Source organism: Castor canadensis, chromosome 17, assembly GCF_047511655.1.
Source record: "Castor canadensis chromosome 17, mCasCan1.hap1v2, whole genome shotgun sequence".
Lineage (NCBI taxonomy): Eukaryota > Metazoa > Chordata > Mammalia > Rodentia > Castoridae > Castor > Castor canadensis.
The window spans coordinates 47,029,820-47,046,207 of record NC_133402.1 but is presented as its reverse complement, the minus strand read 5'-3'; the positions used below and the strand labels follow the sequence as shown (position 1 = coordinate 47,046,207).

Here is a 16,388-nt window from a genome sequence, read left to right as displayed (position 1 = left end):
ACTGCAGGAGGAAGTCATGTGACCAGTGAGGCCACCCTGCCTACTGCTCCACGTGACCCTTCAGTTATTATTCATCCATTGTCATCAGAGTATGAAGAAAAGGGTCAGAGAGGAGCCAGGAAGTCTCTCCCAGCCCTGCTCCTCTAGCTCTTCCTTTTCTTCTTCTTCTCTGCCTAATTTGTCACTCTTCAATTTTCATAAGGTCAGGTCAGGTTGGACAGACATGGATCCAATGTGAACCATGTCATACATGGATAAGATGCTACTTCTTCCTTAAAAATATTCCCTTAAAATTAGTTATGAGCCATTTTAACTGGGCAGAAAAGGACTAGGAGTTGCTTTTCAGGCTGCGTGGCTGTCCTGGCTCCTGCCTAGGCCTTCTCAATCCATATCTGGAGGCCTCAGGGACTCTGTTTCCTGTCTGCCAGCCACCCCCAGGATGGTCCCTGAGGCTCCCGCACAGCCACTCCCTTCCCAGCTCTCTAAGGACTTGATTTGAGCCAAGTCTTACCTCTGGCTCAGAGTTCATGACCTTCACCTCCTCTGTACTCTGTGGGAAGGTGCTTCCTTCCCATTTAACCAGGACCTCCAATCCACATAGCTGGCCCTGTGCCCTCCAGACAGCCCAGAAATTGGGGACAAACGTGGCACTTTTCTAGGGGAAGGAGAAAATGTTATCTTGACACTTTACCATGTGTCAGCTGAGGAAGAAGCAAGCAGGCATTGCTGCGTGGTCCTGACATTCTGATTGTATCATAGGCCCATGGGTGTTTTTCTGCCCCTGTCTTGCTTCACTTTTCTGCAGCATTTGACATAGCAGAGACTTCCTCTTTCTCCGAGCATCTTCCTCCCTGGGAGGCTACAATGTCCCAGATGTATTTCTGACTTTTGCAGAGAAACTCCTGTGCTTGCTGCTGTGTGACACAGGGTTCTGTCTGAGCCATTTTGCCCATCCCTATCGTGTCCGCTGCTGGTGACCACAGGCGTAGAACTTTATTCAGCCACTCTGCTAGGTTCAGTGCTAGCACACTCATCTTCCCCCTCATGCTATCTGGATGTCCCTCAGGATTGCCAACTCAACTGGCCAGAAAACAGAAGCTGTCTTCCCACACTGGCAACTGTGCTCCTCATTTCACTGGGTGGAAGCCTACTTCTTCCTAAGTCCAAGTTCTGATGAACATTCAGGATGCCTTGTCATGTTCAGAGCCACTAACTTTTCCACTCAGAGTCCATCGGCCTGGACCGAGACCCTGGCTGTGTTCTGGAAGCAGCACTGCCCACTCTTCTGCCTCTGCCTTCACAGTCACCCTATCTCCTTTAGAGTCTTCCATAGGCCAGTGCCAATCTGAGGTCTAAAACTGGCACTTGTCCCCTGGCTTACGAGTACCATGCAGCGTTGGGTGTGAGGCCCACCTCATCTGTTCTCTGCCTTCTAGCCCCACTGCTTTCTGTTTCTTCCCCAGTTTCCATGCTCAAAAGGCCACTTACTGTTCCTGAAGTCACCTCTTCCATATGCTTCCATGTTTTCTATACACCGTTCCCACTAAAATTTCCCCATTTAGCTCACACGGGCATACTTTTTCTTGTAATTTATCCTACATAAGAGTCCTCACCCCATCTCATATACACACAAACTGAAAAAGACACCCAGAACTGCCATGGTCTAAGGACATTTTGCCAGTTATGGGATGCATGCTCACCAGGTCTCCTCACATCACTGGAGAGGTCTAAGTGAGAGGGGCATTCTGGCCCCTGGTGGGACTCACAATGGTGTGAGGGAAGGAAATGGACGTGGTGGAGAGATATGAATGAAGAAAGAGTAAGTGCTGAGGGACTGTTTATGCCTTCCATGGCTACGTGAAGAATCCAGAATATTCCATGAGTCTGGAGTCAGCTGCAGAAATCTGCTAGGGGTCTGTACTTCCTGCACCTGCCCTTAGTCCCCCTGAAGGCATGAGAACAGGGTTCCCAATCACGCCTGTGGGCATCGTGGGGAACTGTCATGTCCATTGTAGGATGTTGAGCAGTGCCTTTGGCCCTTACCCACTAGGTGCCAGTAGCACAAGGGCTTCAGTTGTGACAGCCAAAATGTCTCCAGATATCCCTGGCTGTCCCCTGGGTGAGGAATACATCTCTTTGTTGAGACTTGCTACACTGAAGAATTTACTGTGGGTGGAAAAAGGGAGAGAAATGGCCTAGGGAACACTGAGCAGAAAATGAACGCTGTGTATCTTGAGTGTGACTGAAAACCCTGGGGCTGGACTGAACATGGCAGGGAGGATGGAGGGGAACCGTGAGTGCTGAAGCAGTGAAGCTGAGGACGAGGACTGGCTTGTGTGGTCTGAGGAGTTACCTTTGTGCTGATATTGCCATGAGATATGAGGAGGTTCATCACTGAGCCATATCAGAAGCAGGGTCAGCCCTGGGCTGGAAGCCTTCCTGTGTTCCCTGGAAGCATGTGTCACTCTGGACTGTGACTGTTTATCCCTGTGGCTCCTGGCTTTGAACTCTTACATCATTCCTGAATACAGGAACTGTGCCCTATTGTAACCCGAGAGCCAGCACACTAGCTTCTCAATAAATCTTTGTTGAGTGACTGAATGATTTTAAATGCAAATCCCTGAGTTAGTGACACTTTCACTGTAATTATTATTATTATTGTAGTACTGGGGATTGAACTCAGGGTCTTGTACTTGCTAGACAAGTGCTCAACTGCGTGAATTAGGCCCCCAATCTATTTGCTTTTAGTTTGTTTTTCAGATAGGGTCTCACACTTTTCCCCAGGTTGGCCTCAGACCGTGATCCTCCTACCTCTACCTCCTGAGTAGCTGGGATTGCAGGAGTGCATCCCCATACCTGACCTGTAATCTTTTATTTATTCCTTGGTAAGAGGAATTTGATAGAGGGGGAGGAATACTTTCTGACCCCTTAAAGTGGGACAGCACTGATAATCTCTTGTAATTCATGTTTGTCCTGATTCAAGTGGTACTGGGGTTTGAACTCAGGGCCTCACACTTGCTAAGCAGGTGCTCCACTGCTTGAGCTACTCCACTAGCCCTTTTTTGTGTTGGGTATTTTCAAGACAGGGTCTCAAGAACTATTTGCCCAGGTCTGGGTTTGAATTGAGATCCTCCTGATCTCTGCCTCCCAAGTAGCTTGGATTACAGGTGTGAGCTATCAGTGCTCAGCTCTTGTAGGTCCTTTGAGAAAGCAAGTTCCAAAGAGACAGGCAAGCACCTTGTAGTGGAAATGGCTGGGAAACATGGATCTGTGCATCTGCGCAGGAAAACCTGTTCGCTCCATTGGAAGATGCTAAGGAGAGGGAGCAGTTACACGGGGGAAGGGAGAAGCACTTCTTCCTGAGTGTGGGGAGAAGTGGAGACTTTCATGTCTGCGTCAAAGTGCTCACGATGCAGGCAGCAGAGAGCAGCCTAAACTCATGTGGCAATGAAGGGGAGCCAGAAAGGTTGGGGGGAGCTTGGTCACAGCAAAGAACTGACTGCTGAACGTCAGCATTTGGGAAACTTGTGACCTAGGGAAGTTCTGTGTGCGACATGTTCCCGGGGACCATGGGTCTTTTTCCCAGGACACTGAGGCCTTTGTCTGCCTCCATGGGGCCCAGGAATGGTCATCATTTCTAGAAGCAAGAATCTAATTGTCTCTTTGGCAAAGCACACACTTAGAATTTGTGATAAGAAGGGGACCTCTGATTTGTGTCCGCTGCAATGATCCTTGAAAGAAAGGTAATTCTTTTCTCCCCCTTCACTTTTTCCCTTCTCTTCTCACTGCTTCTCTTCCCTCCCCTTTTTCCATCTCCTCTTCTCTTTCTTCCTTTTTCTTTTCTACTCTTCCCACTTTTTTCCTCTCTTCCTCTCCTGTTCTTCCCACTCTCACACTGTCTGCCCATCATCCACCCATCCATCCATCATCCATTCATCATCCATCCATCATCTATTGATCATCCATCCATCATCCATCCATTATCCATCCACCCATCCACCCATCCATCCATCCATTATCCATCTGCCCATCCATTCACCCATCCATCCATCATCCATCCATTATCCATCTGCCCATCCACCCATCCATCCATCCATCCATCCATTATCCATCCATTATCCATTCATCATCCATCCGCCCATCCACCCATCCATCCATCATCCATTCATCATCCATCCGCCCATCCATCCATCATCCATTCATCATCCATCCGCCCATCCATTCACCCATCCATCCATCATCCATCCATTATCCATCTGCCCATCCACCCATCCATCCATCCATTATCCATCCATTATCCATTCATCATCCATCCGCCCATCCACCCATCCATCCATCATCCATTCATCATCCATCCGCCCATCCATTCACCCATCCATCCATCATCCATCCATTATCCATCCATCCATCCATCCATCCATCATCCATCCATTATCCATTCATCATCCATCCATTATCTATCTGCCCATCCATCCACCCATCCATCATCCATTCATCATCCATCTGCCCATCCATCCACCCATCCATCATCCATTCATCATCCATCTGCCCATCCATTCACCCATCCATCCATCATCCATCCATTATCCATCCACCCATCCACCCATCCATCCATCCATTATCCATCCACCCATCCACCCATCCATCCATCCATCCATCATCCATTCATCATCCATCCGCCCATCCATCCACCCATCCATCCATCATCCATTCATCATCCATCCACCCATCCACCCATCCATCCATCCATCCATCATCCATTCATCATCCATCCGCCCATCCATCCACCCATCCATCCATCATCCATTCATCATCCATCTGCCCATCCACCCATCCATCCATCCATTATCCATCCATTATCCATTCATCATCCATCCGCCCATCCACCCATCCATCCATCATCCATTCATCATCCATCCGCCTATCCATCCACCCATCCATCCATCATCCATTCATCATCCATCCACCCATCCACCCATCCATCCATCATCCATCCAGTATCCATCCACCCATCCACCCATCCATCCATCCAGTATCCATCCATTATCCATTCATCATCCATCCACCCATCCACACATCCATCCATCATCCATTCATTATCCATCCATTATCCATCCACCCATCCATCCATCATCCATTCATCATCCATCCATTATCCATCCGCCCATCCATCCATCATCCATCCATTATCCATCCATTATCCATCCACCCATCCATCCATCATCCATTCATCATCCATCCATTATCCATCCACCCATCCATCCATCATCCATCCATCCATCCTGTCTAGTATGTATGTATGTCTGTATGTATCTATCTATCTACTATTTCTAATTTTTTTTTTTTTTTGCAGTACTGGGGTTTGACCTCAAGGCTTCATGCTTGCTAGGAAGGGGCTCTAACACACTTGAGCCATGCCCATAGTTATCTATCTCCTATCAGTCAGTCAATCAATCATCTTGCCTGTACCACTTTAGACTTTTGGACCTCAGCTTGCTCTACTTTACCTCTGCCCATTGCAGAATTTTCCCTTCTCCTATTTCCTGTACAGTAGCTGCAAACCAGCTCTTCTTTGCTCGCAGCAATGCTTATCCCAGGACCCCAGAACCCCGTCCTTTAGGCCACCGCTATTGGGGTGGAGGTAACTCTTTTCTGGTCTTAGAGATAGTCCCCTCCCTATACTCTTCACAGTGATTTTCAAAATATACTGTGTTTATTTTCTTACCTTTTTCTCTAAATAGTGAATCTCATGAAGACGAGGACTCTTTTTGCTGGCATGGGCTGACATCTTGCACATAGTAGGCCCTCATGAATAACAGAGGGAATGCTGAATGTTGAGCTTCCAATGGCTAATGCACAACTAAACTGTACTGGGGATATCCCCCACTCTTCCCTCTCCCTGGGTTTCTATCTGCTCAAAAGAGGGCAGAAGCTCTGCCCTACTTCCCTGTCCCCAAGGGCAGGGCTGAGGGAGACTTGTCCCTGCTCTGTCTTCCATGGGAGAAGTGGGACATGGGGACAGTTGGCTGCCTCTTCTCACAGGCACACCTGAATTTAGGGTCTCAGCTCTCGGTGAGGGGGTTGTAGGAGACTCTGTGTCCTTGCTGTGCTTAAGCCACCTCTGCCTCTGTGGCATTGCCATTGCTTCCCTAGGTCTTAATAACCTAATTCCTACTTGCTTCTCCTGGTGCCTGAGTTGATGTGGAGCTCCAGAGGCCACAGGTGGGGAGTTGGCCTGCTACACTGGCTCTCTCTGTCTTGAGCTGTAGCATCTACACCTGACCAGAACTATTGGTATCAGCCTAATTCACACTAAAAGGCTTCAGAAGGAGCCAAATAGATTGACTATGATGCCATAAAGTTGTGAGGCCCTTTCCACTGATTACTGTACAACAGTGCTGATGTCACACACAAGGAGCCCTTGGTAAATTGCTTCTTTCTTGTGGCAGAAGTGAGCTGGGTTGCCTGGTGTGGCTGAGAACACACTGGGAAGGCCGGATGCCTATAATCCCAGCCACTTGGGAGGTGGAAATTAGGAGGATCACAGTTTGAAGGCAATTCTGGGCAAAAAAACCATTCGCATGATCCCCCACCACCATCTGAACAAATAAGCCAGGTATTGTGGTGTGTGTCTATTACCCCAGCTTTGTGGGAGGTGTAGGTAGGAGGATCTCAGTCTCCACCAACCCAGGCAAAACACAAATCTCTATCCGGAAAATAAAGCAAAAAGGGCTGAAGGTGTGGTTCAAGTGGTAGAGTACCTGCCTAGCAAGCACAAGGCCCTGAGTTCAAACTCCAGCACTGCCAAAGGAAAAAAGCACACTCTGGGGAAGTACAGTTCCAATCCAAAGGGGAGCCCTAGTCTAGACATTGGCAGAACCCCAATTACCAAAGAACCTGAAGCCACTTCCCAAGCTCCCACAGTCTCCAGCTGGAGTGTGGGTCAGCGTTTTTCCTATACTGGGATTTGAACTCGGGGCCTACACCTTGAGTCACTCCGCCAGCCCTTTTTTGTGATGGTTTTTTTGAGATAGGCTCTCACAAACTATTTGCCCAGGCTGGCTTTGAACCTCGGTCCTCCTGATCTCTGCCTCATGAATAGCTAGGATTACAGGCATGAGCCACCGGCACCTGGCTTCAGTGTGGCTTTTAAGTCTCCCTCTTTGGTCCTCCAGGCTCTGTTTTCTCCTTTACAGGAAGGATTGAGTTGACCAATCAACAGAGCTCTGATTGGGTGTCAGGAAAACACCCTCATGTCTTTGAAAAGTATTTTTGAATAATTTTGGCTGAATGGAAATAAACCTCAGGAGAGGAATGTAAGTAAAATGTTCCTAGTACATTTTAATTTTAATATTAATTACATTATTTAGAAGTATGCAGTTGCAAGAACAGGCATTTTTTGGGCTCAAAGTGATCAGGTATATCTACTTTTCAGAAGAGTCAAAAATATTTGTTGTGTGTGTGTGTATACTACATGCCAGACCTTAAAAGAACTGGTATTTTAATGCTGACTTTGTTTTTGGTGGTCCTGGGGTTTGAACTCAGAGACTTATGCTTGCTAAGCAGGTAATCTACCGCTTGAGCCACACCCTCAACTTCTTTTTCTGCTTTAGTTATTTTCCAGATGGAGTCTTCAGCTTTTTGCCCAGGGCTGGCCTTGGCCCATGATCATTTTATCTACATCTCCTGTGAGGCTGGGATTGCAGGCAGGCACATACCCCCATGTCCGGTTTATTGACTGAGGTGGAGGTCTGGATAACTTTTTGCATGGCTTTTAAGTACAATCCTTCTGATTTCTACTTCCTGAGTAGCTGGGATTACAGACATGTACCCCCCACACTTGGCCCTTTAAGGATGACTTTTAATTCTTTGCAGAATTACTATTGCCCTTCCCAGCAGCATGGACTGGCCTGAATCCCCAGTTTTTCAGGATCATTGCTTTACTAGACAGAGTTAAAGGGGAAGGCTCATCAGAAGACAAGGAAATGGGTGGGAAAATTCTTTTGCCAACATAAGCAATAATCTATTCAGTTGCAAAACATCCCAGAGAGATGTCTTTGTGCACGAGAGACTTATTCGCTCTTGGTTTGAAGTTACCAGGCTCAGCCCGAGCACAAGGATTCTTATTTTTGTTTACTTTTCACTTGGAAAGGACAGGCCAAAACATAATCCAAACCCAGAAATGAAACTAAATATTGAAAGTCTCAAATGCAGATATTCCATATGACCTATGACATCTAGATCCATATGATTTAACAACCAGCTTTGAGGAGGATGGATCTTGTGTTCCCTTACAAAATCTGAGGGCTACATCCAGACTCCCTGGCCACTGTCATCTTGCAGGACAGACTCCATGTTGCTTGGATCCCAGCCTCACTCATTCTGATAGGCTTTCATCAGTGACTCTCATACTTGGCTATGCTTAGAATCACCTGGGGAGTTTCTAAAAATCAGAACCATAGGTCGCATTACAGGTCAATCAAGTCAGAATTGCTTGGGGGAGGAACTTTTTGTCACTATTTGTGACACTTCCTGTGTGACTCCAGTGTGCAATCAAGATTAAGCCAGGGCCAGAGGATGGTCTTCATGAATTCCAGCCTCAGCTCCCCAAACTTATACAGGTGTGATGGTAAGGGGAGTTAGATCTCTTCCCATTTCCCCTTTTCGATGGCTCTTCTCTAGCTACCCACGTACAATTGAGAAACACCACTGAAAAATGCTGATCTTGTGCCCACTCCAGACTTCCTACATCAGAGTGTCTGACACTTGGAATAGACTCTGCTCTTCATCTATAGAGGGAGGGGCTGATCTAACTGATCCTCCACAACCTATCCAGTTTCAAAGTATAGGATTCTGGCTGGGTATAGCTGTGTATGCCTATAATATCAGCTACTCAACACCCACAATTCCAGCTACTCAGGAGGTGGAGATAGGAAAATCACAGTCTGATGCCAGTCTGGGGAAAAAACTTGAGACTCTATAATAAAGCAGAAAGGACTGGGGGCATGGCTCAAGTGATAGAGTACCTGCCTAGCAAGTGCGAGTCCCTGAGTGTAAATCCACACACAAAACCACAAAAGTATAGGATTCTGTAAAAGGGTTATATCAAAATGAGGTGATGAGAGTAATAGAGAAAAGAGTGAAAATATAAAAAAAAATAGTCCCACCCACATCCCAATCATATTCGGTCATCTAAAACATGTTGGAGATACAGGATTACAAAGTGAAATGCAGGATGAGCGTGGGGAATTTTATGAACCATGAAAAATGCTTATTCCCAAAACATTTCTGACCTTGTTGCAAGGTCATGGGTTCATCCTGCTGCAGACTGGCCTGGGCAGATGGAGCCTTCCTTTCATTTGGGCATCAGCCTGTCCCCTCCACTGGAACTCCTCTTGTTCTTCAGAGACCACGGGAATGAGGCGTTCATCGCGTACCCTGAGCTGCCTCAGGAATGCTCGGTCCACACCTGGAGCGCGGCAGACATAAACAGTGGCCAGCTGAGTGTGCAATGCTCCTTGTTTGTTTTCTCTGGTCAAGGTTGGCTGCGGGACACCCTTGTTGCTCTGCAAATGTGGCCTCACGGGGGCAGCAGAACCCAAGGTTCTTTGTGGCATTGAAGACCTTCGCATAGAATCTAGCTTCATAAAGACCGATGAACTAGCATCATCTTAAGAAGCAAAAGAAGTCCCTGACACATGACAGAGTCACAAGGATGAAGAACACTATAGTCAAATTTAGTAGTAACAATATGGAGTCAAATAGAAGACTTATAGAAATGCTTGTTGAAAATTACGAAGGGCTTGCACCTGTAATTCCAGCAATTTGGGAGGCTGAGATCCAGTGGATTGTGATTTGTGGCCAGTCTGGGCAAATAGTTTGCAAGACCTCATCTCCAAAATAACCAGAGCAAAATGGACTGGAGGTGTGGCTCAAGCAGCAGAGTGCCTCCTTTGCAAGTGCAAAACTCTGAATTCAAACCCCAATTCCACCCCAAAAATATGAAATATGAAATAATTCTCTATATAGTCATATGACATTATAAATGCACACATCATTTAAGGTATTAAAGCTTGAGTATGATTTGGAAAGACAGTTGCAAGACTGTTCCGGTGAATTGTATTCCAAAGAAGCTATGGAAACACCTTCAAGTTTTCCTCTTCTGCACCTCCTCATCCCCAGGGTGTGGGAGTGTCCATGTACTCTGCCTGTAAGTGAGTACACGGACGAGCTTTGAGGAAGAGCATGACTTGTTCTCCACTCGCATTTCTACTTCTAGCCTCCAGGGTCCTGGTGGTGAGTGTCAGGCCTTTATTAGCAGGGTTAACGCGCGCAGGTTATGAAGCTTGGGGATCTGTTCCTCTGAGAGATAAAGATGTGACTTGTAAATTTCATCATGACAGGGGAAATGCCACTGTGCTTTACTTTAGTTAGATGGTTTAAACTAAGAACGCTTAGAATGCAAATATACGCAGACTCCCAATATATGAATTTGCGTGTTATTTCTCCTTGCTAAGGACTCACCTGTTCTCTGACTTTATCCATAGCATGCTAATAGCCCCCTTCTTGCTGGATGGCACTGGAAAGGGTGTCACTCCCTCAGATAGCTTCTTTGTGCTACCACTGGATCCATTTAATAAGATAGAAAGGGATGGAGTACACATATGTGTATGAATCATAAAAACTGACACCCACCATCCTCTCCATAGTGGCTGCCTTCATCATAGATGGGGTGGATCGCCCTTCTTCTGCTCTAGCACCAACCTCCTCTCTTTCTTGGCTCATTCCACCTTTAGACCAAAGAGATGGAAGGCAGTCCTGTGAGTCTGGTGAGGAGAGGCTGGCTTCCTAGCCTGTCCTGCTGCCCATTTTCTTCTGTCTTCTGCTTATTTTCCATTCCTTCAAGTGGAGTCGGGCCAACTCTAGCATCCTCTGTGCAGGACCTGCTCCGGAACTGAGCGGGCCACTTCTGGAAACCAGCATGTTCCAAATGTGAGCCAGACAGGCCACCTGTGCCTGGAGCACCTGTGCTGTCTCAGGACAGGAAAAACCTGCACAGAAATGCAAGTGTACACTGTTGTTATTACTGCAAATATAACCAGGTTTTGGGAGGGATTTTAAGTGACAGATAAGCAACATTTTTAGCAACCAATCTTGTCCTCATTGTCATGTATTTACTGCTAAGATACCCACCAGGCCTTGAAGTTGTATGTCTTCTTTGTTTTCAACAGACAACTGACTTATGGCCTCAATTCCCTTTTTAAAGACATGCCGACTTTTGCTTGAGAAAAATTAAATCTGACATTTAAAAGCTTTCAGATCAGTTGCTCAGAACTTCACCCTTAGAAACAGCATCTTTAAGTACAAATTGTGGTGGCAAATTGTCTCAGGAAGAAAGTCAACTATTTAAAATATTTAAAAGGAAAGAACTGGACACAGTGGCTCACACTTGTAATCCTAGTTACTTGGGAGGCAGAGATTGGGAGGATCACAGTTTGAGGCCAGTGTAGGCAATAAGTTTGTGAGACCCCATCTCAGCCAATAGAAAAGGTATGCATAGTGGTGTGAATCTGTCATCCTAGCTGTGTAGGGAAGCAAAAACAGGAAGATGGAGGTTCAGGTCAACCTAGGCATAAATAGGAGATCCTATCTCAAAAATAACCAAAGCAGAAAAGGCTCGAGGCATGGCTCAAGTGGTAGAGCATCTATCGGTCTAGCAACTGCAAGGCCTGGAGTTCAAACCTCACCACCACCACCACCACCACCAAAAAAAAGACTCCCCCGCCATTTAACTAAGTTCTACTTAACTACATTTAGCTAAGGACTATTTAAACTAAGGGTGTTTTCCAAAACAGGCTGCATATAAAATACTTTCACAGTTTTATGTGCTATTTGCTAAATATACACTTGACTGAAAGAATAAGAAGGCAATTATTTTTACAAGATGATTTTTATTAGATACATATTTTCTTCCAAAGACTTTGTAACATTCAATGTACATAGGAATATACCAGTACAGTCAGGCGTGGTGGTGCACACCTGTAATCTGAGCACTAGTGAGGCAGAGGCAGGAGGATCTGCAGTTCCAGTCATCCTGGGCTACATAGTGAGACCCTGTGTGCGCGCGCGCGTGTGTGTGTGTGTGTGTGTGTGTGTGTGTGTGTGTGTGAGAGAGAGAGAGAGAGAGAGAGAGACTTATACAAAGATGTCAGTATATCTTTGGGGTGCCACAGAGGCCAGAGTCACTGTCCTTCACTTTCAATAACCTTCAAAAGGGAAGGAAAAACCTTCCATTTGCTCACTTCTTGCAGATAACCACAATGCTCTAGTTTCGTATTCAGAGCTTAAGAAAAATCGGTAGCCTGTCTTATCAACGCCATGCCTTGATCCCCTGAGGGCCTCTCCCCCCTTTAGGTTTCTTCACTTAGTCTTTACTATGATGGTCTGAGCTGCTCTGAAGTTCAAAACAATTTCAGGTATGTAAGAAATCCTGTAAGTAACTCTACTGAAAAAAAGGAGAGAAAATCCTAAACCTCCCTTTGAAATGAGTAAGTCTCTTAGTGTTTGGGTAGGGAGATTAGTTGAACCCCACATCTAACCTGAAACACAGAGGTTGGTAAATTATACTTTTGTGGCTTTTGAAGTTCAAGGTAAATTGTTTCCAAATGAATGTGTCACTTCCTCCCTTTTGCCTTTTGCTAAGTAAAGCGGAAAGCTGGTATATTCTGGCAGTCAGGTTCTTTGTCATTTGAGCTTCCCTCACCTCTTGGGGACCTCTTCGCTCAAGCTTGTAAAGCTCTGAGTTTTAACTATGTAAGCAAACCTCACTTTGCACTCACATGTAACCTGCAATGTGTTCTTAGACCTCATGTATTCCTAAAGCCAGGTTTTCCAGCCTCCCGGATGGGCAGGCTCTGAAGGCAGCAGTGTTCAATGAGAGGCAGCCTGTGGTCTCTGTAAGGATTCATCCAAGCTGGGAGCACAAGACTCATCTTCCTACACCAAACTGCCTTCTTTCATGTTTGATGTCTCTTTAAGGGCTTCTCTAACCTGCCTGAAGCCTGGCACCTTTCTGCCTCTTACCTTTAACCTCAGTTCATCCCAAATTCTATTGACTCTGCATCCTAAATGATACCTCCTACCCATTCCAGGTGCCATGACCTTGGTGGTGGTGTTCACCTTGACCTTGCTTGTAATGCTCACTTTTCCCATGAGTAAGCCATCTGCATCCCTGGCTAGCATGCTCCCTGCTCTGCATGACTTTGATGGAGTAATGCTGTTAAGGTGCCTCACCACCCAGCCTTGACCTTCCTCCTCAGGGTCTCCCCCAGCCAGCCACAGGTCTTCTCCTAACCAAACTCTCTCACAGCTGGAAGTGTGGCTTCCCTTTCCTCCACTTGAGATGATCTAATTCAAGTCCCTCCCAGGCCACATGGCGCTCACCTGGTCCTGCAAGTCTGCGGAACTTATTAACCATACCTTGGTGGGTTCTTTCACATGTGGAAGATGCTGTTTTTTAGCTAATTATGTTCCCTCTTTTCTTCCTATGGAAAGACAAACTATTTTTAAACACATTCACAACCTGGATGTTGCCTTGCACAAGGTGCACAATATACAGTTCTCCACCAATTTTGTGATCCCTATTCAGACAATCAAACTCAAGCATCAGAAATTCTCTGAGTACTTTTTTTACAGTGAACTTTTGTAACGAAGGGAGAATTTGTCAAAAGCTTCAACTTATTTTGATCAACTGTCTAGAATCGAGGGTTTAAAAGATCAAGTATATTTAAAAAAGACGTCCGATATGTGGAGGGATCTCAGACCCTCTATGATAGTAACTTCTTCTTAAAAAGATCCACTCCCACTCCCAGGCTGTATGTAAAAGCTGAGTCATATGCCTAACTTAGTCAAGGTCATAAACCAACGGAGATTTCCTGCTCCCCAGTGGATCGGGTGTAGACTGAGCCCACCCGTTCAGGAGACTCTGACTGGAAGAATGGACAGTATTTGCAAAAGTGCTTAGCAATGTGTTTTTGGAAGAACACAGAGAGATACCTTCGGAACTTCTCCCCGATGAAGGCATAGATGATGGGGTTGATACAACAGTGGGTCATCCCAAGAGTCTCTGTCACCTGCATGGCCTGGTCCAGTCTGTTAGAGCTATTGCAGTTATTCAGGCCAAAGAACTCCGGGAAGGTGGTCAGGAGGAGGACGATGTTATAGGGAGCCCAGAAAATAAAGTAGACGATCATGATGGCGAAGATGAGCCTCACGGCCTTGTGTCTCCTCTTCTCATTGCGACACCGGAGGAGGGTGCGCAGGATTCCCGAGTAGCAGATGACCATGACAAGCAGGGGCAGGACCAGGCCCAAGATGAGCATCTTTAATGTCTGGAAATTCTTCCAGAAATGATATTGATTGGATGGAAAATGAGGACTACATGTATGACGAGAACTTTCTTTTTGTGACCTGGTAAAGATGATCCCTGGAAGAGACACAAACACAGCTGCCACCCAGGTGATCACACTTGTCACTACCCCAAAGGTGACTGTCCTGGCTTTTAAAGCAAATACAGCATGGACAATCGCCAGGTACCTATCGATTGTCAAGAGGATGATGAAGAAGATTCCAGAGAAGAAGCCTATAAAATAGATCCCCGTCAAAAGCTGGCACATTGCATTTCCAAAGTCCCATTGGGCCGCGGCATAGTGGGCCCAGAACGGGAGCGTGAGCAGGAAGAGCAGGTCAGAGATGGCCAGGTTGAGCAGGTAGATGTCAGTCATGCTCCTTAACTTCTTGCAGTTGACCAGGGTGAGGACCACCAGCATGTTACCCACAATGCCAAAGATGAACACCAGCGAGTAGAGCGGGGGCAGGAGCCGGGCTGCGACCTGCCGCACGTTGATTTTTTGGCAGGGTTCTGACATACCATAATCTAGATCATAGGTGTAGGTTGTACTTGATGTATGATAGTCCATCTTGCTCAATCCTGTGACATAACAAGAGCATTGCTGAATGAAGTTGAAGCTAGCTCATGGACATCCAGGAATGCAAACTATTTCCTACTTTAGTAGGTCTTTGACTTGATACATGAGAAATGTCAGGTCTAAACAATGAACTTTTTTTTAATTTGCAAACAGTTCTTTATTTTGAATGCAGTATTTTTTTTCTTTATTCATCAGTGCATACATTGTTTGGGCCATTTCTCCCTCCTGCCCCCCCTTCTCCCCCCTCTCAAACAATGGACTTTTGTAGTAAAAGAAAGGTTTCATATTATCTGTCCTATTCACTGGATGGAGTCAATAAAATTTTGTTTTCTATAGCAATATGGAATGAATGAAGCTATGGTGAACATTTAAAGAAACTGAGTCAGGCATACTGTAACTCATACCTTAAAATTTATACTGAAGCTGCTGTTCCCTAGAGAGATTCCACCAAGATCATTCACCATAAGACAGCCAGTAATAATTGACAGGTCCCAAGGGCTCATGGGTGATGGCCAACCACTGTTGGCTTCACACCTATTCATTCATTTGATCCTCCAGGTAACTGTATGAGGCAGGAAATATGGCTACATTTTACAGGCACGGACCCTCCAGCACAGAGACAGTGAGTGACTTGCCCAGGGTCACACAGTAGGAAGTAACTGACTTGGTTTGCAGTCACCCTGCACCTTAACCACCATGTTCCTTTGTTTCTCACTTCTAGGTAACAGAACCAAAGAGTAGGACTAACAGCCTGGAGCCTCTGTGTAGTCAGAGTGAAACAGACTGGTGTCCAAGTCCTCCAAGAAGTTTCTAGAAGCCAACAGCAATAATCAAATGCAGTCTTCTACCCTCACATCTTCTCTGCCGTTTGTGTTTCCAGCTCCTGAGATGGCACTATTAGAGCCCTCATATGAACGCAAGAAATGGCCAAACACTTCCTCTGCCTCCTAGTTGAGTGGCACATAATCTAGATAGTTCAGTCCTGCCCAGGCTGTTTCAGTTCCACCGCTCTAGCTTAGAATTTTCTCTAATTAATCCTTACAAGTTTTCTAACTCAGACACAATTATATTCTGAAACTCATTCTGAATTCTGGTCCTTTCTTTATCTTAAAGATGATATTTCCAGATACTTCTATGAGCACCTGGGCTATCAGATTCTTCTATGGGTTTCCTGTTAAGCTGTACACATCACAGAAGCTAAGCTAATTAACAGGCCAAGTGGTTGAGGGGTGACTTACCAGAGAGAGTTTCTTGTAGGGGGAACGGATGTCTCAGCTTCTCTGGCCAGCTGAGCTGTGCAAATCAAAGATATAGACAGTATAAAGTAGGAAGCCCAGTGTCTGGTGGAGGGGTGGAGTTTAAGTGCATTGCAGGGAAAGCAATCAGAAAATAGTTCTTCTT

General features: G+C 46.0%; 1 protein-coding gene across 1 annotated transcript; it reads right to left on the bottom strand.

Annotated features, from left to right (window-relative positions):
• Window positions 1-11,931: 11,931 nt before the first annotated feature.
• On the bottom strand, window positions 11,932-16,388 carry LOC109696490 (C-C chemokine receptor type 5). Its single transcript, XM_074059167.1, has 2 exons — window positions 16,226-16,388; window positions 11,932-14,989 (listed from the first exon to the last, which is right to left on the bottom strand). The coding sequence occupies exon 2, from the start codon at window positions 14,976-14,978 to the stop codon at window positions 13,914-13,916; it is 1,065 nt and encodes a 354-aa protein (XP_073915268.1). The 5' UTR covers window positions 14,979-14,989; window positions 16,226-16,388; the 3' UTR covers window positions 11,932-13,913.